The 24,026-nt window shown below is 38.9% G+C and overlaps 1 protein-coding gene across 4 annotated transcripts in view; it reads left to right on the top strand.

Moving 5' to 3' along the window:
- The first annotated feature begins 658 nt into the window (after nucleotides 1–658).
- Nucleotides 659–24,026, top strand: part of LOC122564926 (far upstream element-binding protein 3-like) — an 87,436-nt gene continuing 64,068 nt past the window's right edge. For 3 of the 4 annotated variants that reach the window (XM_043720416.1, XM_043720414.1, XM_043720417.1), the window contains exon 1: nucleotides 659–801. In XM_043720416.1, the coding sequence (XP_043576351.1) occupies nucleotides 691–801 (111 nt within the window). In that variant the 5' untranslated portion in view covers nucleotides 659–690. Of the gene's footprint in view, nucleotides 802–16,086; nucleotides 16,189–24,026 lie in introns of those variants that run through there. The other variant, XM_043720418.1, reaches the window with a different exon arrangement.

The raw sequence follows: 24,026 nt of genomic DNA, 5'->3' as shown, positions 1-24,026 counted from the left end.
CAACACCTTTGGAAAGAGGGAAGAAAATTATGCTTATCTATTATTTTCCTAATTTTACCTTGAAAGATTGATGTGCCTTCATTTTTAGTAAGGCCATTGGTGGCAGTCTTATTGTTGAAATTAATCCTATTCAATGATATATTTGCTTGAATTTTTGAATTTTATCATTGATTATCACAGCACTGAAGAAGGCCATTCAGTCATTATGTCTACCATGTACTTTAATTCTGTATCTTCTGATTTTTGACCCTTTCCAAATGTAAACAGTTTTTATTTAGCTAATCTGTCAAATCTTTTCATGATTTTGAACACCTCTTTCAGGTCCCAGTTATATAATAATGTGTAAGAAATATTCAATTGTTTTCTATTTTCATTCGTTGTCCATTATATGTTTGTGTTGTGTTGTTATTCACAATTTTTAAATTTTTTCTCGAGTATGTTTATTTTTTGTGGCAAAAGAAAGCTCAGTATGTAGATTAATGAAGATTATCATATTTATGATTATCAAGTTGAGGGAGGAAAGGACTCTCCGGAAATAGGTGAGGTGCGCATGGCTGACGGGAATGACATCATAACGAAAGTGCTCTATCTGAGGTAGCAGCGCGGAAACCTCGCGAGAGGTGAGCGCGGCCTTTGTAGTGACGCAGTTTCCGTTTCCCTTTCCCAGTATGCTCTCTCTCAGAGACGGGAATGGCGGAATATGGCAGCATTCTCACCCCGGCGGCGCTCGGCCTGAACGCCGGACATTCGCCCGGACCCAAAGTAGAAGCTTTCGCGGACGCGCTGCAGAGGGCGCGGCAGGTAAAAGAGAAACCCCCTCTCCTGCACGACCGCCCCGGGCTTTCCTCAGTTCCAGGCGGGGGTGGCTTCAGGAGAAACCTCTTGTGGCGGGCCGGAACCGCCTCCATTTGCAGCCCCCAGAACACTCCCCCCTTTTGGGAGGGGGCAAAGACACATGTGTCCAGGGCCCAACAGTCAGCTTCAGGTGCAGCAGATATCCTAATCCTCCAAATTCCAGTTGGGCATCAACTATTAGCTTCACTCTTGCTCATATTCCACTGGTTCAACTCCCTAAGGTTGCCACACTGTGAGGTCTAACCTTCCACATCAGGACATTAAATCCACTGCGCAGGACTGCCAGGATCCTGCTTCCAGATGTTTGAGTTTCAAACTTCAGATGGGTTTTTATTAACATACCCTGTACTACTGGCAATGTTACAGGTGTCCTCGTTTTTGATCTCCTTGAACTCAAATAAAGTACTTCATACCATGTATATATACCTCTACATCAAATCATATTTTTGCTGTGGTCGTACTTGAACTGGAAACATTATTTTCCATGCTGTTGAACTTGACCTTCTGTCCATGGCCCAGTCTGTCTCACTTTTGATTGTGCAAGTTTCTTAAAATTGCCTGAATTTCACTTGGAGTTACTAATTTCAAAGTATATGGTTTCCTAATATGTTGAAATCTTTTGTAAAGTAGAGGAAACAAAGTATAGCATATTATTACATTGAGTCTTATGGTGTAGGGAAGGAAAATGTTTTGAATCTTAATGTTGTGCAGTACATAATTCAACTGAGTTTTTTTGACACTGGTACAAGAGAAATTCAGGATCAGGTATACTGTGCAGTTTACATTGGGGATGCACAAGTTAATATTAAATTAGTGGAATCTCTCACTGTACATGTTTAGTGCATTTGTCACTTAAAATTAGCATCTCTTAATGAGTAGACTTACATATATGACAAATCTTTGGTTTTGACATGATGTATGGGTAAGCTGTGTTTCTTATTATAAGATGAACTTGATTTTTCTGTAATAAGGAAATGTAAACCAGTAGCACCATTCCTTGATCTCCAGTAGCAGATATATTTCCAAATGTATGTCAGACAGTCTAGTTTTGTTATATTTTTCATTGTTTCATGGCAGAGGCCATCTACCTCATCTTTGTCCTGTCTCAAAAAGAACTACCTCATTAAATCTCTTCCAATCTTTTGTTCTACAATCATCCAAGTTATAGCATCTTAAGTATATGTTGAAGTATTTTTTAAAATGAGAGGGGGAAGTAGAGGAAGGAAGCCTTACCAGATAGAGCTCCAGGATCCCTAATCTTTCTGGATGATGAGGTTTGTCCTCTCTTCTCCCATAATCATATCCATTGCTTTCAAATCTGTACATCTTGTTGATTGACTATTCAGATAAGTTTAATAGGGTGTTTATTTTCTACTGTAACTCAACTCCTGTGTAATTTTCTGCACATCAACTCTTTATTAGCTTCTTCCATTAATAAGAAAGCTACCCCATCCTATCCAGACTTCTAGCTAAAATTCTCCATTCCGGCCACAGGATTACAGATGCTTTGGTTGAAAGATTTACCATAATAAGATTTCTCTGAATTGTTACAGGATAATGGCATTATTCATTTTTGAAAGGTCTATCTCAACTCTAAAAACAAACTTTGATACTGAAAGAAAGGCAGTGCCAACATAATTTGTGTAACAATAGAAGTAACACCAGGAATTTATCAAATAGAGATCATGATGGAAACCTAAGGGACTACCCAGCAGAATCCTGTTGTTCTCTTGGAGATGAGGGATGAGCTTGAAAGCTAATGCTTCAACAAAGTTATGATTTATTCTATTATTTAATTCAGTTACGATATAAGCATTGCTGGCTAAACCAGCATTTATTACTCAAATCTATTTGTCCTTTAGGAGATGGTGAGATGTCATCTTGAACTGCCACAGACAACGTAAATTAGGGTTGTCCACAGTTCTGTTAGAAGGAGAATCAATGTTTCGGCATAAGCCCTTCTTCTTCCTGGAGAAGGGCTTATGCCCGAAATGTTGATTCTCCTTCTCCTTTGATGCTGCCTGACCTGCTGCGCTTTTCCAGCAACACATATTTAAGCACTGATCTCCAGCATCTGCAGCCCTCACTTTCTCACCTTTCTGTTAGGGAGAGAATTCCAGGAATTTGACTTTGCAACAATAAAGAAACAGCAATATAATTCCAAGTTATAATGCTGTGAGACTTGGAAGGAAACTTGCATGTGGTGGCGTTTCCGTCCATCTGCTGCCACTGTTCTTCTAGGTGTTCGAGATTGCAGGTTTGAAAGTGCTGTCAGTGGAGTCTAGGTAAGTTATTCTGTGCATTTTGTAAATGATACACACTGCTGCTAGTGTGCATTGGTAGTGACGAGAGTTATTGTTAAAGGTGGTGGGTGGGGTGGCAATCAAGCAGCTGCTTTGCCCTGGATGATGTCAGATGTCTTGTGTTGCAGCTGCACGCATCTAGGCAGGTATAGTAATGCATTTCACTCCTGACTTGTCTCTAGTTGGTGAGCAGGCTTTGGGAAGACCAGAGGTAACGTACTCATGGTAGAATTCCAAGTCTTTGATCTGATGTAGTTAGAATGTTTGAGTGCCTGGTCCAATTCAGTTTCTGGTCAGTAGTCACAATGCGATATTGGTTATGCAGCAACTCCAAATGAGAAAGCATTACATGCTATATACAAGATATATTTTTCAAACTAACTGATTGCAGTGTCCTGAAATTGAGTTGAATAAATTTAGTACTTGTACATTTGTGGGATGTGAGTATCACTGACTGGAGCAGTATTTATTTCCCATCCTTAGTTGCTCACTAAAAAGTTGTGGTTTTCATGAATAACAACAATGAGTTTGGAAATAAAACAGGAATTGTTGGATAAGCTCAGTAGATCTGGCATCATCTGTGGAGAGAAATCACTGTTACCATTTCATGTCGAGTGACCCTTTCATGGCCCCAATTCTGAGGAAGGGTGACTCAACCTGAAATGTTAACTTTGATTTCTGTCCACAGATACTACTAGACCACCTGAGCTTATCCAGCAATTTCTGTCTTGTTAAGCATTACTTCAACACACCAAATAGGTATTTGCAGTAACCATAAACTGTTATTTTTCAGCTCAAAAAGACGATGCTTTAAATGTGTCCAATGTGATCTGACCTTCCCTCACCGCGTGTGAATCACTGCCTTTTAATCATCTTTGTAATATCCATTTTTAGTTTTTTGTAATTTTGTGTATTCCTTGCATATACATTGTATCAGTAAAATCCGTACAAGTTCTCTTATGAGTCTTGAGGACTTGCATACAGCGATGATTAAAAGCAAAATATTGGGGATGCTGGCAATCTGAAAAACAACTTTGGAGAGATTTAGCAGGTCTGATAGCATCTGTGGAGAGTCAGGTGTGACTCTTCTTTCTCCACAGATACTGCCAGACCTGTTCAGTTTCTCCAGCAGTATCTGTATTTGGTACAATGATAACAATTGCTTTTGCATGCTTCGTGGTTCCTAATGCATTAACATTCCTCATTCATAGTTGGATGCTCTTGATCTGTGCTTGATTAGGGATTGATCCGGTTTGGCTTACTGGTGTGAAATGGAACAGCTTTGTGAATTAGAGCTGGACTTGGCAGAGACCTTGAAGAGTATAGTTTTATTTTTGCTTCATTAACCAAACCAGACATAAACAGGTTGTCTCAGTGCATGTTGGTCCAGCCACTACTGGTGTTTTATTGTGTTTTCAATGTTGTCACTAAGCTTAATCAGCAAATACAGGCAAACCTTTACAAAAGGGCAGTAGTGTATTATGCTGTTTCTTTATCCATGAGTTGAAATACTATGATTTGATTTCGGGCCTACACTTACGTAGTTTGCTGTAATATTGTGCATCTTAAAATGTTCGCCGCAGATCCAACCCTGACATGGTCTGTAGTCATAATGCTCCACTAACTACAGCACTATTTTCTGCGTACTTAGAACCACGTGATGTATCGATGTATTATTAGTTTTGTGCTTTGAATATCAGAATTATCTCTGGTTTGTAGATTCTGGAGTTATGTTTTTCCACTAGTCAAATTAGGGAAAATTGCATTTCCTTGTGGACACAATGTAGGAACTAGACGCAGGAGTAGGCAATGTGGTCTCATGAGCTGCCTCCACCACTTTTTTAGATCGCAGGTGATGTTTAACCGTACCTCCACTTTCTTATCTATACCCATATTTCTTGATTTCCTTAGAGGCAAAAGACCTGTCAGTCTTAAAAGTATCCAATGACTGAACACCTCGAGGTTTTGGTGGGGGGGGAAGAATTCTAAAGAATCCATCAGCTGAGCAAGTACTGAACATGTTATGAATTCAGAAACAAAATCAGCAATTGCTGGATAATCTCAGCAGGTGTAGCAGCTTCTGTGGAGAAAAAGCAGCATTAATGTACCTTCTTCAGAACCAAAACATTAATTCTGCCTCCCCTCCACAGATGCTGCCAGATGAGTTTTTCCAGCAATTAGATTTTTTGTTATTTCCAGCATCTGCAGTTTTTTTTATGAATTCAATGTCTAATTTAAGATTACATTATTTTGATGTAATCACTGTTTGACCTTGTGTACATCTGCTGTAACATAATTCTTTCTTTTAACTTGTTTTTGACAATTATGTTGACATGCTTTCTGTGTGTACTGTATAGTTTGATGCAAATGTTGTCCTACAATTATAATTTGATGTAATGGTCAAATATCAGTCAGTATTCTGTTTCCACGATGTTTCTATGCGCATCAGTGTGTATATGCTTTCTACCATTAAAAATCTTTACAGGCTTTGATATTGGATGCATTATCTTTTTCCATATCTTCTTTCTCTTCCTTTCCTGATGATACTGATACAACACCAGGCTCTGTTTCAGTGCTGAATATGCAATCATAGTTTATCCAAATTAGCAAAGTTTGTGTGTGGGCCTCAGCAGAGAGTGTTGACAGCTCATTCCATTGTTAGGTATGTAACTGCTGTGTCCAGGGTTCAGTACATGTTGCTGTCCACATGCTCAGATTTTCCACAGAGTAACTGTAGGAGCCTCTTTATTCAAAAACAAAATACTGCATTGGCTGGAAATCTGAAATAAGAATCAAGAAAGGCTGGAAAGACTCAACAAATCAGGCAACATTTGATCCGAAACGGTAGCTCTGTTTATATTAACAGGTGCTGTCTGAGAGTTTCTAGCCCCTTTCTATTCTTATTGCAGGGAACTTATTGTTTCTTCCTTTCTTTTCAGCACTAGGACACCACTAAAGTGCTAACTTAGCTAATCTAATATTAGCTAAATCTGGAACATTTCTAATGTAATTGAATCGGAGCAGTTTCCACAGATGTGAATTCGGATCATAAGATACTTTAACTTATGCCTGCATCATGTGTATTTCGCAGTAACAATTTGCTAAATCCATTGGGATGGTTGTTTGTATCTTTGCTGTTATGACGGTTGATTTTCCCCACCTTAGTCTTCACTAATGTAATAGTAAGGTATGGGATTTGAAGATAGAGTGCAATATACTCTCGAAGTTTTATTGTGTTCCAATGAGGAGGTCTTGACGTAAGGAGGTTTGCATAGTTCTCAGGCTCTACGGTGTTTTTTGATTTCTTCCTATGCCTTGAATTGTCTCCCTGACAAATGAAGATTTCAATGTTAAATGTATTTCCACAAGAGGGATTTATTTGATTTTTAAATATTTTGGTCATTTATTTGCAAGTACTTCAAATAAGTTATGCTGTTTCTCTAGAGGATTCCAACTCTGCATTATAACTGTGAAGGAAAAATAATTCTAATTTGCTTTCATCCACTCACAGGAGAAAAAAACCAACATTTGTTATCTGCTACTAATTGCCTTGAAAAAGGTGATGGTGAGCTGCCAGTCGTGTGGTCAAATGCTGCCTTGATATTAAGACCAGTCACTCGTGCCTCACCTCTGGAGTTCAGCTGTTTTGCCCCTGTTTGGACCAGACAGTAGTGAGGTCAGGACCCAACATTGAGTATTAGGCAGCAGATTATTCCTTGGAAGTGCCGTTTTATCTCACTGACATTCCCTTCCATCACTTTAGTGGTAACAGAAAGTGGACTACAGGGGTGATCTTTGTTCAGGTTGGATTTGTCCTGCTTTTGGTACATAGGACATGTGTAGGCAGTTTTCTATATTGTCATGTAGGTGCCAGTGTTGGAGTTGTACTGGAACAGCTTAGCTTGGGGCACAGCTTGTTCTGGAGCACAAGTCTTTGGTACTATGGCTGAAATGCTATTAAGTCCTATACTCTTTACAGGAGTCAGTGAACTTTGCTGTTTCTTAATATCATGCAGTGTCAACCAAACTGGCTGAAGGTTGACATTTGTGATGCTGGGGGCTTTGTGAGGAGGCTGAGGATGTATCAATAATTTGGCACTTTTGACTGAAGATGGATACAAATACTTCAACCTTCCATTTTGTACTGATATGCTGTGTTCACCTAGCATTGAGGATGAGGATATTTGTGGATACTGCATCTTTTGCTGGTCGTTTAATTATCCACCATCATTCACTACTGGATATGGCTGGAACTCAGAGGTTAGGATAGTTCTGTCTTATAGCTTCACCAGGTTAATGCTTGCTTTTTGGTATGCTAGGTGGCATGTCCTTCTGCACCCTTCATTTATCCTGGTTTAATCTCCTTGATGGGACTGCTGGAGTGGCGGATGTACTAGATCAATGCGTTACAGATTGTGGTTGAATACAATTCTGCTCTGCTGATGGCAAAAGTACCTCATGAATGTCCAGTTTTTTTTTTACATGATCTGTTTGAAGTGTATCCCATTTAGCACAGTGATAATGCCACACTCTGCAGTGGTCACACCTACCAGTATTGTCATGGACAAATGCTTTTGTGACAGTAGTTTGAGGATGAGAAAGTAATTTTTTTCCAAATTGTTGGCTTCCTCACCACATGAATAGCTTCAATCTAGGAACTCCTGGGCCTCTGCCAGTTTGGTCTGTGATCGTGTTATTGAGCCATCTTAGTGATGGTCATTGAAGTCCCCCATCCAGATTATGTTCTTGCCTTTGCCACCTTGAATGGTACTCAGCGTAGACCTGTACTGATTCATGACTTGAGGAAGGACGTTGATTTTGGGTTAATGTTGAGGTCATCCAGGGCACCTCATTCCCCACTGCATATCACCCTGCAGCCCGCTTTGGTGGACTTATCTTCGCAATAAGACCAAACATTCCACATGAACGATGATGATGTCTGGGACATCATCTAAAATGTGTGACTCTTGAGATTGACCATGTCAGGCTGATGTTTGACTAGTTGGGGCCTGCTCTTCCAGTTTTTACCTATGCTGCCCAGGTGTTGTTAAGCAAGACTTTGCAGTTGACAGTTTGCTCTTGTTGATTCCAATGCCTAGTTTGATGCTACATGATCGATTTGATTCCATTGCACTTAGACTTTGTAACGGTTCGATACAACTGAGTGGCTTCCAGGATCATTTCAGAGTACAGAGTCAGCCACATTGCTGTGGGTCCAGAGTCACATGTAGAGCGGATCAGATCAGAATAATAGATTTCTTTCCCTAAGGAATGTTACAGAACCAAATTGGTTTTTATGTCAATTGACTACAGTTAATTGTAGTCATTAGGCTACGTAACTCCGGATTTCATTGAATTCATATTGCACCATCTGCCATTGTAGAATTCATGCCTATGTCCCCAGAAGATTAGATTTAGATACTGGATCATTAATCTAGTGACACTATCACTGCACCACCTCCCTGCCTTGAAATGAAACATTTGGTGATGTTCTGCCAGAGACATGACTCTGAAATTCAAGATCTTGTGCAGTCTCTTTACAGAATCTTAGATAATGAAGAGAATGATCCAGGCTAATCTAATCTGATATGTTTGTGGCACTAGTGATCATTGACCATCTGGCTGCATATTAATGATCACTGACTTGGTAGACATCTGATCGGGAATGAGGATTCTTTCTGATAAATATTTGCCAGTTCCCAGATGGACAGGCTGGCTGTAGGTGCTTTAGAATTGGAAATTTGACGAAGTGATGAGTGCTCTTGAGCTGTGTTTATAGCTGTACGAGCTAAACGTTGTGACCTCTGTGTTGGACAAAGAATCTATCTGAATTTTCCAATACTACGATTTGTTTAGGTGACTGTTTAATTTTACCTTTTAGATGCTGCACTGATTAAATGCTTTTAGATGAACTAAATATAAACTGGGAATTGACAAAATAATACAACCTCTTTTTGATCTGTGTAGTAGAAAAGTTATGGTGGTTTTCTAAACCCTTTTGAATGAGTAAAGTTCCCACTATTGTGTCCCATCAATGCACTGATCCTAATGCAACAGCAGGCATGAACATTTAAGTCAATTTCTATATGGAAACATTGCGTTTCAATGAGTTTGATGTCGTTGAGGCAGCCATTGTAAGAAGTGATCAGCTCAAACCTTTTACACAGAACAGCTTAAAACCAGATCTCCGAGGCAGAAATGAAGCATTGTCCTGAGAAATTGTCAAATCTCACTCGTACAAATGACAAAATAAAACTGTATTGTCTAAGTAGATTCAAAATCCAGCTCACTTGACAAGCTGAAGAGCTGCTGCTGTAGGACACATTCTGTAGTAAGGGATAATTAGCTCCAATATTCTCTTTGTACTTAACTGGATCAAGACAAATCTACCTCGTGATCTTCCTAGAATATTGCAAGCTGTAAATATACAAGTGACATCAGGGCCATAATCTCCTTTGGGAATCAAGTGATAACTACAAATGGTATATGCCTTTTATAATTCAATTTTAGTATCCTTTTGGTGGTTAAAGCTTTAAAATGTATATATTTGTATAGTACATATATTTTCTCAAATATTCTTACTAGAAAGGATCATATCCCAATCACAGCTCCTTTGCTGTGGATATCATTTTGCATTATCTGGCAGATTTTGACTATTACCTGGTAAATATCTGTTACTAACAAAACTAAAATAATTCAAAGTTTCTTCCCATCAGTTATGCAACACATATTATGACATTTTTTTCCTAATTGTTTTGTCTATTAATCTAATAAATAAAATAAACTTTAATCTCCTTAGTTTGGAGTAGGTTACAGCTGTAACTCATGTATCAATTGTGTTTAGCTATATGCAGGTAGAAGACATTAATTGAGGGTTTACTTTCAATGTAAAGAGGAACATTGATTATCCAACATTCGATTATCCAAACAAAATATTCCTCACCTCTGTTGTTTGGATAATTGAGGTTCTGCTTTAATGAAATTTTTATTGAAATTATGGTATGTTTAGTGTTTGGAAGTATTTTTAAAATGTTTCACTCTAAATAAGATCCCGTAACGATTGGTTTTAGTAGTACCTTTAACCAATTGGCTTGCTGAGAAAAAACAAGAAATCCCAAAGTTGCACAACTTACTTAGTTCACACTGATCCAGATGGATTTTAAATTACTGATTCAGGACTGAAGACTGTTGCCTCCTGGGCCAATAGCCTATGAATGCTCCTGTTGACTCTTCTGCAGAGTAGTTGCCTACATGGATGTTTTACTAGAGGTAGCAGTGAAACTTTGTCCTCTCCAGAAATCTTCACCTTCAATTGAAAGGAGGGGAGCAAATCATACACGCCAGCATACGAATTAGGAATACAAAGCAAAAGCTCTCCTTTTGGCTGCCAGTGTATTATGGCAAATCATAGAAAGCCATTAAATGGTTATAAAGCTGTAATCTGATCTGTTCTTGTTATGATTTTAGCCCTAAAGAGCTTCCTGTTGTTGATGATGTTTCCACTTAACATTTTTACTGTTTGCTAACTTTTAATTTCCATTTTTAGAACACAGGTTATTTTCAGTGATTTTTCTTCCTATGTTGTGGGATATTGATGCTGTGGAATCAATGTTTTCCTTTTTGCTTTCAACAGCATGAGCCCACTTCCTGGTCATATACTGAATGTACTGGAGTGCTCTAACACTCTCCCAGCTTCAAGTCAAGAAGACTGGCCTTTCCTCCATTCAAGTGACCTTGAAATTGAGGTGATGTGGAATCATTGGAGACATCTCTATGACTCTGTGGTCTTGGTCAAATTTTAACATTAGCGTTTAGATTAAGTTGCTTTAGAACAGTGAAATTAATACTGGTTCAATTATTTGCTATAAACATCAATGTGTAAATGGAATTGTTATTTTTTTTGCAGAATTTGGTTATCACCACCTTGCTTTCTCTCTCTCCCTCTCTCTCTCTCTCTCTCTCACACACTGAAACTGATAAGAATTTGTTTGCATTGTATACTGTTTAATCTCTGAAACTTTTAAGTTCAGATTCTTGTCAGCTTAACTGTGGTCAGGTATGACTGGAGTATTGAAGGTGACATGATTGCTTAATCCTTCACGCCATCCCTCAGTTGATGTTTAACAGTAATGTTTTACTCAGCAGTCTCTATTGAATTAAATTATTTTTTAAATACTTAAGTGGAGTTCGTCAAGATATCCATTATTACAATCTGAACTGCCAAGTTAAGTTTCTGGCTGAAGCCATTTATGGCTTTCTTGTGTTGGTGGCCTCACATTGACTGTAGAAAAATATTGAGCTTGGTTTCTCTATTGAGTACCAGCGAAGAATTTCTTGACATTGTCATCAGAAATAACCCAAGACTGGGAATGACAGTTAGTTTAATGGCAGATGACTGGAAGCAACAATCCTAGGTTTTGCACTTTGAAGTGGCGAGGTTTCAAAACCATTTTTTTTATCCTTTCTGCATGTTACATTTTTGATCTTCAGGAATCTTAGTTTTCCTCTATCCAGATTTTATGTTTCATTTACTCTAATATTGAAAGGAATTAAACTATTGTACATGGTAATTACTTGAAATAGTTTCACATCCGTTGTGGTACAGAAGTGTCATATGTTTCTGTATCTTTATTAGCGTTGGTAATCCTGTTTTACTCAATATTTTAGTTTTTTCATAAACCACCACAGGTCAATCTGCCTTTGTGGAAATTTGTTTATTCAAACCTTTGTCATTTATATAAATGATTTGGATCTGAACATAGGAGATATGGTTAGTAAAATGGCAGATGGCACCTAAATTGGTGGTGTCATGGACAGTGAAGAAAGTACCTCAGAGTACAACAGGATCTTGAACAAATGGGCCAAGGGGTGGCAGATGGAGTTTAATTTAGATAAATGTGAGATGCTGAATTTTGGAAAGACAAATTAGGGCAGGACCCAAGCATTCAACGGTAAGGCCCTGGGGAGTGTTGCTGAACAAAGATACTCTGGAGTGCAGGTTCATAGTTCCTTGAAAGTGAAGTCGCAGGTAGGCAGGATAATGAAGAAGGCGTTTGGAATGCTTGCCTTTATTGGTCAGTGCATTGAGTATAAGCATTGGGAGGCCATGTCCTGTGTAGCCACAACATTAGTTGGGTCATGTTTTGGATACAGTGTTCAATTCTGGTCTCCCAGGTATAGGAAGGAAGTTGTGAAACTTGAAAGTGTTCAGAAAAGATTTACAAGGATGTTGCCATGATTGGAGGGTTTGAGCTACATGAAGAGTCTGAATAGACTGAGGCTGTTTTCTCTGAAGTGTTGGAGGCTGAGGGGTGTCCTTATAGAATAGGGATAAATAGACAGTCTTCTCCCCACAGTAGGGGAGTCCAAAACTAGAGGGCATAGATTTAAGGTGAGAGGAGAATGGTTCCTTTTAAATCTAAGGGGCAACCTTTTCATGTGGACGGTGGTGCATGCATGCAGTGGTGCAGACTGGTACAATTGCAACATTTAAAGGACATCTGGCTAGGTATGTGAATAAGAAGATTTCAGAGGGAAATGGGCCCATATGCTGGCAAATGGAACTAGATTAATTCAGGATGTCTAGTTGGCATGGATGAGTGGGACCGAAGGGTCTGTTTTGGTGCTGTACAACCCTGTGACTCTAATCTATGAAAATGGTTTGGTTTTTCTTTGGTTCAAACTGCAGAAGGGCAAAGATTGGGAAGTGAAAATTAAGAAAATTGGGCGAGAAAATCTTTTAAATGGGCATGGAATATAGATTAAAGAGACAATGGGAGATTTTTCTGGAGAAAATGCAGAGAAATTAGGTGCTATTGATATTGTCAAACATATCTTTTGAGCTGGAAACATATTCTCTGTTCTTATGGATTTTCACCAATTTAACCATGGCCCATTGTGATGATTTTTTTTAATTTGGTGTCAGTGTTGCCTATTGTTTCTTGTATAGGTACAGACCAGGGATACTTGCTGTAGTCTTTCTGCCATTAAACAATGTAGTGACATTTTGAGAAACTCCAAACTGGCTTGGAGATTTATAATTTGAGGTTTCCTGATGGGTGCTTAATTAATTTACAAGTTCCACTCCTCTGCTAGATGATGCCTCTCTTATAATTGTTAGATGGCAATTTGCTAAAAGAGCATTTAGAATTTTCATACTGTTTTGAAAATTATACATAAATTTAAAGTTTGGGTTGTGTGGATATCTGATTGCCTCCTTCAGAGTGTCATTTTTGAATCTTGTGTTGCTTCTACTATTGTGAAGCTGTTTAATGGATTGCAACAAATACTTGCACTATTTATAAGGATACTTTTGGAATAACAGGATGGTGGCTGAAAATACAGCTGCTGCACCCTGTTGTTGTCTTGTTTTGCTTTGGCTGGCTGACTTTCCATGGTGCCATTTGTTTTTTCCACATTTGTGGCTTAGTTACTCTCGTCCATGTTCTCTTATACTTCATCCTTGATAAGATCCAGTTTTTTGAAAACTCTTGTCAGGATGCAGTCGCATATCAAGTGATGCTTGGCTATTCACATCGCTATCTAGTATTTATACTCATTTGATCCCAGTTGTCCAGCACTTGAAGTTGTTAGTTCCTGTTGGGCTGTAAGACCCTCCAGGCTTTGACCATTCCTGTTTTTAATTGCTGCGAGTTGTAATACAGTATTCCGTTACTGAATGCATCATACCACTGTCCATGCAAAAGGTAGCAAAAAAACTGGAAATTTTTCACAAACTGTTAATCTCGATCAGTCAAACTTTTTTTGAAACTGTGATTGATGGACAAGATTACAAAATCAAGGCAGGTGCACTCAGAGAAGTTGAAGTCTAGATCTGCGAGCGTTAAACTGAATGGCAGAACAAGTTTGAGGAGTTCACTGGCATGCTGCTGTTGCGATGTTCTATCGATGACAGTCATGCTGTTAAACCCCTCTATTTTGCTATAAAACTAATTTAAAAACCACCCTTTAAACCAAATTTTTAATCACCCTTACCTTATGTCTTCTGTTATCCTTGCTTCTTCAGAGTAACTTTAGAGGTCATTGTGTTAAAGGTGAAATAAGTGCAATTTGTTATTGACACAAGTTCTGTATTTTGTTTTGCCTTGCATATCTATTGGAAGATATTGTATCAAAGCTGTTATGTTTCTAATATTTACTGTTTTTAGATCCCTAGTATGCAATTTAGGAACTCCATATTTATGAGCTTCTGATCAAGGCTGTGATATAGCTTAAAAATGTGAAGTGAAAAGTTATTATGTTGAAATTATCTGAAAATGCTTTTTTGATAAGTAGAAGATATGAAGTTTACTATTTGCTACATTTTTTGTTTTTGCAGTTTGTCTCCGGTTGCTGCTTGCCATTACAAGGTTGGGGGGTTAGATCCTGCATATCAGGGTCAGATCATTTTTTGAGGTGAATCCCTGACCATTTTCATTGTCAGGAGTACAGATCCCATAACACTGTTTGAAACTTAGCATATTATGCTCATCAAACATTCCTTTCTCAACCAGTCTAGCCATTTAACTACTGACTGTTGAGGGACATGCAAAATGTTTACTGTGTTTACCTACACAAATCACAGTTGATTGGGTGGTGCATTTTCACATTTCAGTCTGCTGGAAAGTGTATTTGTTATGTAGTTTTCAGTACTTTGTAGAATAACAGCTATAGTTTACGTTTTGAGTACAGAGAGTTGGATGAAGACTGTAGGTATCTCCGTGCAAGTTTTAGGATATGAGGAAAGTTTCCAAAACATTCACATTGAAGTGCTTTATTGTTTTCTTGTGTAGATTGTGAATTACTTAATGCATTAGTTTTAATACCATTATTTTTCCTAAGTTCCTCTTTATATCTAGATCTAATGTTATACAAGATTTTCCGCATTGTACAAAATAGTGGGCTGAAATAGGAGAAAAAAATTGAGCAAAGTTTAAGTGGGACAGGGAAAAAGAGAGAGAAAGTAATGTTACAATGTGAGTGCACTGTGGCCTGGTTTTTATGTGATGTACCATGGTTTGAGGAACAGGCCTGTGTAGCTCAATTTATCACTGTGAACTTTGAATTTCATTCAGAGGAAGTAACCAGAGGTGGCTGAGTACTCACCTGTTTAAGGAGAGACGGCAGAGCTAAACCATTATACAGTCACCTCAGCAGCTGGCTTTAGATAACATGACAGCAGTAGAGAAGCAACTCTACACCTAATCCCCTCTCAGGTTTGTGTTGGAGAGTAGTAGTTGAAAATTTCTTGGATATGGACTTGAGACATTCCTTCTTGATTGGTACATCTTTAAAAATGAAGTTGTTTGTTTGGTGTTTCAGGCATACATGTAGGGATACAAAAGCAAATTAGAACATACGAGAATAACTTGAATTGCTTCAGTAGCATTAACTGTCCCTTTATAAAGCCTCATTGATTTCATACTTGCGTTGTTGCTCAGTAGCTCTGACCTGCCTAATGCAACTTCTTCTGAACTCTATAATCCAGTGCTAGATCAATTGTTACACTGACTAAGAATTGCACTTTGAAAATGCAAAATCTCTATTGAAATGTAGAGAATCAGTTGAATTATTTCACTTTGTCCCTAAGTCAATTAACTGTGTTTAAGCCCAAGGAGAGCAAGATGCTATTCAAATAACTAATCCATCCCCTCAACATTTTTATAGTAAACTCCTCATTTGGCTCTGTTGGTTTCTTTCCATCTGTCTCAACTATGAATCTATTGAAGTCAAAAAGAAACTTTAAACAACCTGTACAAATAGTTTGTTTACCTAACTTTGAGCATTGCCCAATTTGGAAAGTAGCGAACTTCTGATTGTATTTATATCTGTCATGTGCCTTGTAAGCTGATATCATAATAACGTAGTCCTATCACTCACTAGGACGTCACATTTCTGTTTATTGCTCCTACCAACCAGTAACGAGTGGAGCAGATAGCATGTTATGTTTGCTGGACAGAGTTGTTCAGAGACATCGTGAGATATGTTCCTGTTCATCTAACAGTTTGTGTTTTTAAGTTAGTTATTTGAGGTAGGTTAGAGTGCTACTACTTAGAATCTGATGATTATTCAGAGATTTATGAGTTCACTAACCAGAATATACATTGGACAGTATAGCCTGGTGTACAGCTGATTCTTATTGTGCATACTGTTTTACTATATTTTGGAAGATAATTTCTGTTTAAAAATGTGACTTTAATTTTGAATTGTTTTTCACAGTGAAGCAGCCAATGACTTAGTGAATGTTGATGGATGTACTTAAATCGTAGGCTTCATAACATTATTAAATATTATATTTAAACCGTTTAGTTTTTCAAGATCATTGTCACCTTCTATTGAATACTGTCTGCATAGTGCAGCATCAGCTCATAATTTTGAGCAGCTTATTCATTTGACTATTATGACCGGGAAAAAGGATATGATATCTCGGGTTTGCACAGAATTTGCTTCTTTAACTGTCTTCAAATCACCATATTTTACAAAAGTAGTACTTTAGTAACAAATTATTTGAGTCTTAGGTGTTTACCGTGGCATGTCAGGCTGTCAAATCGTTTTTCTGGCTTATAACTCTGCAACTGGGAGTCTCGGGTATAAGTATAGCGCAGGTGTATATATATATGGGTTAAAGGCAGATGTGTGTAGCTGCAAATTATTGCAAGTAAATTGGTAAGTAGGTTTGGCGAAGATTGTTCTTGGTGCTGGAGCTTGAATAAATGAATTATCAGTTTCAAATTCTGTTGGTGTCAGTGACTAGAGACATGTACATTTGAATATTGGTTTCAATGTAATGCAGTTGTGTTATGCAACTGATAATGCATAAAAACTTGAATGTTACTGTTAGTGTGGTTTTCTTTCTTACAAAATGGTACGGTGGTTTGGTGAGACTTTGCGGTTTAAGCTGTACTAGAGAGAAAAATATTGGAAGTACAGAGGAACTGAAAGTGCTTTATACTTTGAAAATGACTTGATTTTAGCAGTATAAATTAGAATGTGAACGCATGCTTTCAGGCTCCGGTTTTGAAATGATTGAGCCTGGCTGCGGCCTCCTCCTAATTACCTGTATTCTTGAGTTTAGGGACTGGGGAGTCTAGGACTAGAGGACATTGTCTAACATTAGAAACAGACTTTTCAGGAGTGAATTGGGGTATTATTTTGGAACTCTGTTCCACAATGCCATTAATGCCAGGTAATTTGTTAATTTTAAGTCTGAAATTGATGGATTTTTATTAATGAAATGTTTTGACTGACAGGGCAAAGGAAGTTAAATGGACTTGGATCATAAATCAACTATGATCTCATTGACTGGTTGAACAGGAAGCTGGGGGCTAAATAACTTCCACCTGTTCCAACAGTTTAGAAAGGACTTTATGCAGTTTGGGTCAGGTGGAAGACTACATGCAGAAAGCCCTAATCTTCATTAGAACCCTGAATTACTGTGGGGAAGTTTTCCTACACTGTTAGTTCTATCAGAATTGTTACCACTTCTTATTAAAACACTGTCTACATGTTTCATTTTACTGGTTATGCATGGAAAATCTTGAAGTTTTTGAACAGGTAAAATTTATATGTTAATGAGTGGATTTACTGTATGTCCTTTAAACGTCTGGAAATCGATTGTTATCTTGCATTCTATTTGAAATTTAAGTTTGTAGGAACTATATGGGTACATATGAAACTTCAAGACTTCCTCATGGTCACTGAGCTGTTAGGATATGACTGTTTTAAATCTTCCTAAATGAGAGTTGTCGCTTCATTTCCATGAGTCGCACAGTTGGTATGAATGTTAGCTCAGTATCAGGAAAGTTAGAAACGCTGGTTGCCATTAATGAAATTTAAGCAACCAATAATTTTTGGAGTGAGAGATTGTGTAAAATATCCATATGGTGATCATTTTTATATCTTTGTGCAATAATGATTTGTTTCTGAATGCAATTTACTTTATTCCAGGGAGCAGTTCATGTTATTTTTGGAAACACAAGTTTTTTGCAGATCCATGTTTATTACATTTTTAGTGAGAAGAAATGAATGAAAATTGTTGGGATTTATGGAGCCAGTTGTACTGCAGATACTGCCGTCCGACTAGAACTTCATACAGTTAGATCTAAGTCAGTTGCAGACTTCTGCGGTCATTTTCAACCCAGGTTCAATTGTCTGTTTGTAACCACATTGGCTTTCTAACTTTAGGAAGTGTTTAAATGGTTCCTGTCAAATATTGAATTTATATTCAGCAATTTCCAAAATAGAAAAGCAAAATAACTGCAGATTCTGGTAGTATGAAATAAGTACACACAATGCTGAAAGTAGTTTGCCCATCAGGAGGGAGAGATGGTGTTATTTTCGTTCACACATTCGGACTGAGATTAGATGAGAATCTGAGGCAGAAAAATTGACTGCCATGGAAAGTGTTTTTTATGTTGCAATTCTAATATGTTTCAAACCTGTGTGTTTATAAATTTAATTTTGGAGTGAAGAACTGCATAATCCACAAAGATCCTGTCCCATTCCTTGTGTACACTCCTTTGAGTATTACCAAGTCTGAGATTTATGAAACTCGTTAAACTATATTACTGTGTAGCTCTGCCACTCCACCAAAGCTTTAAGCTATGGTTCAGTAGAAGTGTTATTATCTCTATCAAGGATGAGTGGTTCAAGTTACATCAATGGGACCTGTGCATATAATCCAGGTTGATACTCCATTGCAGTACTAAGCTGGTAGAGTTCTTGTCTTTGCCGTGGCACTTTAAGCTAAGGTCCTACCTACTGAGTTGTTCTGGAACGTTCCTATGGCACTATTTCAAGCGTAAGCAGGGGAGTTTGCAGAAACAGATGATCAGTTAATTTGCTACATTGCTGTTTTTGAGACCTTGCTTAGTGCAAATTGGCTACCACAATTTTTGTGTTACAATGAATATTATGCTTCAAGTGATCTTCAATGGCTATAATCTGCATTGGAACATGAAAGGCTCCGTAAAAATGCCAGTTTTCTTTTGTATAAATCCTTCCATGCATATGACCCTCTTAACATTGAAGTTTCGATGAGTCAAGCTTTCCGCACTTTAATATTGGGAAAACTAACTTCAGTTTGTCTCTGACCAAAATCTTTGAAACCTAGTCTATCCACCTGTGTTCTGTTTGACCATGAGCTGAACCTTAAATTGCCTTTCCTATCCACTGAAAGACCATCTATGTTTATTTCCTCAATAAGTGTCTCTGCTTTTAATGCTCTCTAATACCACCAATGCTCTCTAAATGGGAAATACTACTAGCTGCTGCTTCAAGGTCGGAATGATGCACTTTGTGGTATGTTATGCTGTGAATCTGCTATTTTTTAATACCACTTCTCTGTATATTTTGTTCTCCTGTAACTAATATAGGTAATTTCAAAGGCTTAGATATGATGGTTACCTGCTGGCTATGTCCATGCCTGTAGGATAGTTTTATGGAGCAAAGAGGATTTAATGTGCTAATATTTGGATAGTGTTAGCAATTACTCAGTTGGTAGCACTCTTGTCTGAGTTGCAAGAACGTGGATTCACTACAGACAGCTAGGCGCAAAATCTAAGCTTGAATTACTGTCAGCTGAGGGAGTGTCATACTGTTTGAATTGGTGTCACTTTGAGCTGTTAAATGAAGGTTCCACCTCCCCTTTCAGGTGTACATAGTAAATCCAGTCATACTATTTCAAAGAACAACAGAAGCCTGCTATAGCAGGCATTATTTATCTTTCAATCAAGATCGTTAAAATAGACTATCTGGCCATTGTCACATTGCTGTAACTAAGAGTCGAGCCATGAGAGATTGCTGTTGTCTGTCCAACACTGGCTGTAAGGTCTCTTGAAGTTCTGAGGCTATGAAAGACTCTATTTTAAATGCAATCTCACCACTTATATCTGATGAAAGGATAGTAACAAGTGTTACAATTAGTTTGTAACATTATTTCGGGCAGTGTCTTTAAATAAAATGAGGTGCTCAAACAGTCAGGTAGGTGGGTTAACTCCAGGAGAGGTAGGATGGGGAGGCAGGTAGTGCAGGAGTCTTTTTTTGGCTATCCCCATTTCAAACAAGTATGCTATTTTGGAAAATGTAGAGGGTGATGGAGTCTCAGGAATGTAACACGAACAGCCAAGTTTCTGGTATCGAGACTGGCTCTAATGCAATGAGGGGTAAGTCGGGTTCCAAGCGATCGATTGTGATAGGGGACTCTCTAGTCAGAGGCATAGATGGACGTTTCCACTACCAGCAGCAAAAAATCAGAATGAAGTGTTGTCTCCTTGGTGCCAGGACCAAGGATATCTCAGAGAAGGTGCAGAGTGTTCTCTAAGGGAGGAGGGGTAGCAGCAGGAGGTCATTGTTCACATTGGAACTAACAACATTGGAAGGGAAAGGGATGAGATTCTGAAGGGACAATATAGAAGGTTACACAGGAATTTAAAACAGGAGGTCGTCGAGGGTAGTAATATCTGGATTACTCCTTTTGCTACAAGCTAGTGAGGGTAGGAATAGAAGATAGAACAGTTGAATGCATGGCTGAGGAGCTGGTGCAGGGGAGAAGAGTTCACATTTTTTCATCATTGGAATCTTTTCTTGGGTAGAAGTGACTTGTACAAGAAAGACTGATTGATTGCGCCTGAATTGGAAGGGGACTAATATATTGGCAGGGAGATTTGCTTGAATTGTTCGGGAGGATTTAAACTAGTAAGATTGGGGTCAGGGTGGCGGGGGTGGGGGGTAGTGGTCCCAGGGAGATAGTGAGGAGCGAGATAATTCTGAGTCTGGTCCAGTTGGGAAAAGGAGTGAATCATACAGTCAGGAACAATGCAGAGAACAAGGTAGGGCTGATAAATTAAACTATTTAATTCTTTACAAGAGGCCTAACAGTGAAGGCAGATGAACTCTGGGCATGGTTAGGAGCATGGGACTGGGATAACATAGCAATGACAGAAACATGGCTCAGGGATGGGCAGGACTGTCAGCTTAATATTCCAGGATACAAATGCTACAGGATGGACAGAAAGGGCAGCAAGAGAGGAGGGGGAGTGGCGTTTTTGATAAGGGATAGCATTACAGCAGTAATGCAGATATAGATATGAGAGATCGAGTGAATCCTTAGAGTATAAAGGCAGTAGGAGTATATTCAAGGTCCCTTTGTACTCTGGAGTAACCTCCTTCAGTGTCCACTAGACCTCCAATTTTGGTGTCATCTGCAAATGTACTAACTATATTCCTGGGAATACATCCAGGGAAGTTATTTGGGTGGAATTGAGAACTAAGAAAGGGATGATCACTTTATTGGGATTGTATTATAAACCTCCCCAATAGTCAGAGGGAAATTGAGAAACAAATTTGTAAGGAGATTTCAGATATCTGAAAGAATAATAAGGTGGTTATGGTAGGGGATTTTAACTTTCCAAACATAGACTGGGACTGCCATAGTGTTAAGGGTTTAATTGGAGAGGAATTTGTGTGTACAAAACCTTTTCTGATTCAGTATGTGGATGTACCTGCTGGAGAAGCTACAAAACTTTACCTACTCTTGGGAAATAAGGCAGGACAGGTGACTGAGGTGTCAGTGGGGGGGGGGGGGGTACTTTGGGGCCAGCAATCATAATTCTATTAGATTTAAAATAGTGATGGGTAAGGACAGACCAGATTTAAAAGTTGAAGTTCTAAATTGGAGGAAGGCTAATTTTGATGGTATTAGGCAAGAACTTCCAAAAGCCGATTGGGGCAGATGTTCGCAGGTAAAGGACAGCTGGAAAATGGGAAGCCTTCAGAAATGAAATAACGAGATTCCTGAGACAGCATATACCAGTAGTGTGAAAGGAAAGGCTGGTAGGTATAGGGAATGCTGGATGACGAGGGAAATTGAGGTTTTGGTAAAGAAAAAGAAGAAAGCATATGTAAGGTATAGATATGAGAGATCGAGTGAATCCTTAGAGTATAAAGGCAGTAGGAGTATATTCAAGGTCCCTTTGTACTCTGGAGTAACCTCCTTCAGTGTCCACTACACCTCCAATTTTGGTGTCATCTGCAAATGTACTAACTATACCTCCTATGCTCACATCCAAATCATTGATAAAAATGACAAAAAGCGGTGGACGCAGCACCGATCCTTGTGGCACACCACTGGTCACAGGCCTCCAGTTAAGAGGGCAATCAGGAGGGTAAAAAGGGACATGAGATAGCTTTGGCAAATAAGGTTAAGGAGAATCCAAAGGGATTTTATAAATACATTAAGGATAAAAAGGTAACTAGAGAGAGAGAATAGGGCCCCCCATGCATCAGCAAGGCAGCCTTTGTGTGTGGAGCCCCAGGAGATGGGGGAGATACTGTTTACTGTGGAGAAGGACATGGAAAATACAGAATGTGGGGAAATAGATGGTGACATCTTGAAAATTGTCCATATTACAGAGGAGGTGGTGCTGGATATCTTGAAACATATAAAAGTGGATAAATCCCTAGATGTACGCTGATCAGTGGCAAGCTAGGGAAGTGATTACTGGGCCTCTTGCTGAGATTTTTTTTATCGATAGTCACAGGTGAGGTGCCGGAAGACAGGAGGTTGGTTAACGTGGTGCCGCTATTTAAGAAAGGTGGTAAGGAAAAGCCATGGAATTAGAGACCCGTGAGCCTGACATTGGTGGTGGGCAAGTTGTTGGAGGGAATCCAGAGGGACAGAATTTACATGTATTTGGAAAGGCAAGGACAGATTAGGGATAGTCAACATGGCTTTGTGCGTGGGAAATCATGCCTCGTGAACTTGATTGAATTTTTTGAGGAAGTAACAAAGAAGATTGAGGGCAGAGTGGTGGGCGTGATCTATATGGACTTCAGTAATGCATTCAACAAGGTTTCTTATGGATGACTGGTTAGCAAGGTTAGATCTCATGGAATACAGGGAGAACTAGCCATTTGGATACAGAACTGGCTCGAAGGTGGTGGGTGGTGGTGGAGGGTTGTTTTTCAGACTGGAGGCTTGTAACCAGTGGTGTGCCACAAGGATCGGTGCTGGGTCCACTGCTTTTCGTCACTTAAGTAAATGATTTTGGATGTGAACATAGGAGGTATAGTTAGTAAGTTTGCAATGACAACAAAATTGGAAGTGTAGTGGGCAGTGAAGAAGGTTACCTCGGATTATAATGGGATGTTGAACAGATGGGACAATGGGCTGAGGAGTGGCAAATGGAGTTTAATTTAGATAAATGTGAGGTACTGCATTTTAGAAAAGCAAATCAGAGTAGAACTTGCACACTTAATGATAAGGTCCTGGGGAGTGTTGCTAAACAGAGAGACCCTGGAGTGCAAGTTCATAACTCCTTGAAAGTAGAGTCGCAGGTTGATGGAATAGTGAAGGTGGTGTTTAGTATGCTTTCCTTTATTGGTTAGAGTATTAAGTACAGGAGTTGGGAGGTCATGTTGTGACTGTACAGAACATTAGTTCGGCCACTTCTGGAATATTGTGTGCAATTCTGGTCTCCTTCAGATCAGAAAGGATGTTGTGAAACTTGAAAGGGTTCAGAAAAGATTTACAAGGATGTTGCCAATGTTGGAGGATTTGAGCTATAGGGAAAGGCTGAACAGGCTGGGGAAGTTTTCCCTGGAGCATCGGAGGCTGAGGTTTAAACCTTATAGAGGTTTAAAAGATCATGAGGGGCATGGAAAGGATAAATAGACAAGGGTTGGGGGAATCCAGAACTAGAGGGCATAGGTTTAGAGTGAGAGGGGACAAATATAAAAGGGACCAAGGGGCAACTATTTCATGCAGAGGTTGGTGCGTTTATGGGATGAGCTGCCAGTGGAAGCTGGTACAATTGCAGCATTTAAAAGGCATCTGACTGGGTGTATGAATAGCAAGGGTTTAAAGGGATA

This window comes from Chiloscyllium plagiosum, chromosome 30 (assembly GCF_004010195.1).
Source record: "Chiloscyllium plagiosum isolate BGI_BamShark_2017 chromosome 30, ASM401019v2, whole genome shotgun sequence".
In the NCBI taxonomy this organism is placed as follows: Eukaryota; Metazoa; Chordata; class Chondrichthyes; order Orectolobiformes; family Hemiscylliidae; genus Chiloscyllium; species Chiloscyllium plagiosum.
This window is presented reverse-complemented; position numbering and strand designations above follow the sequence as displayed.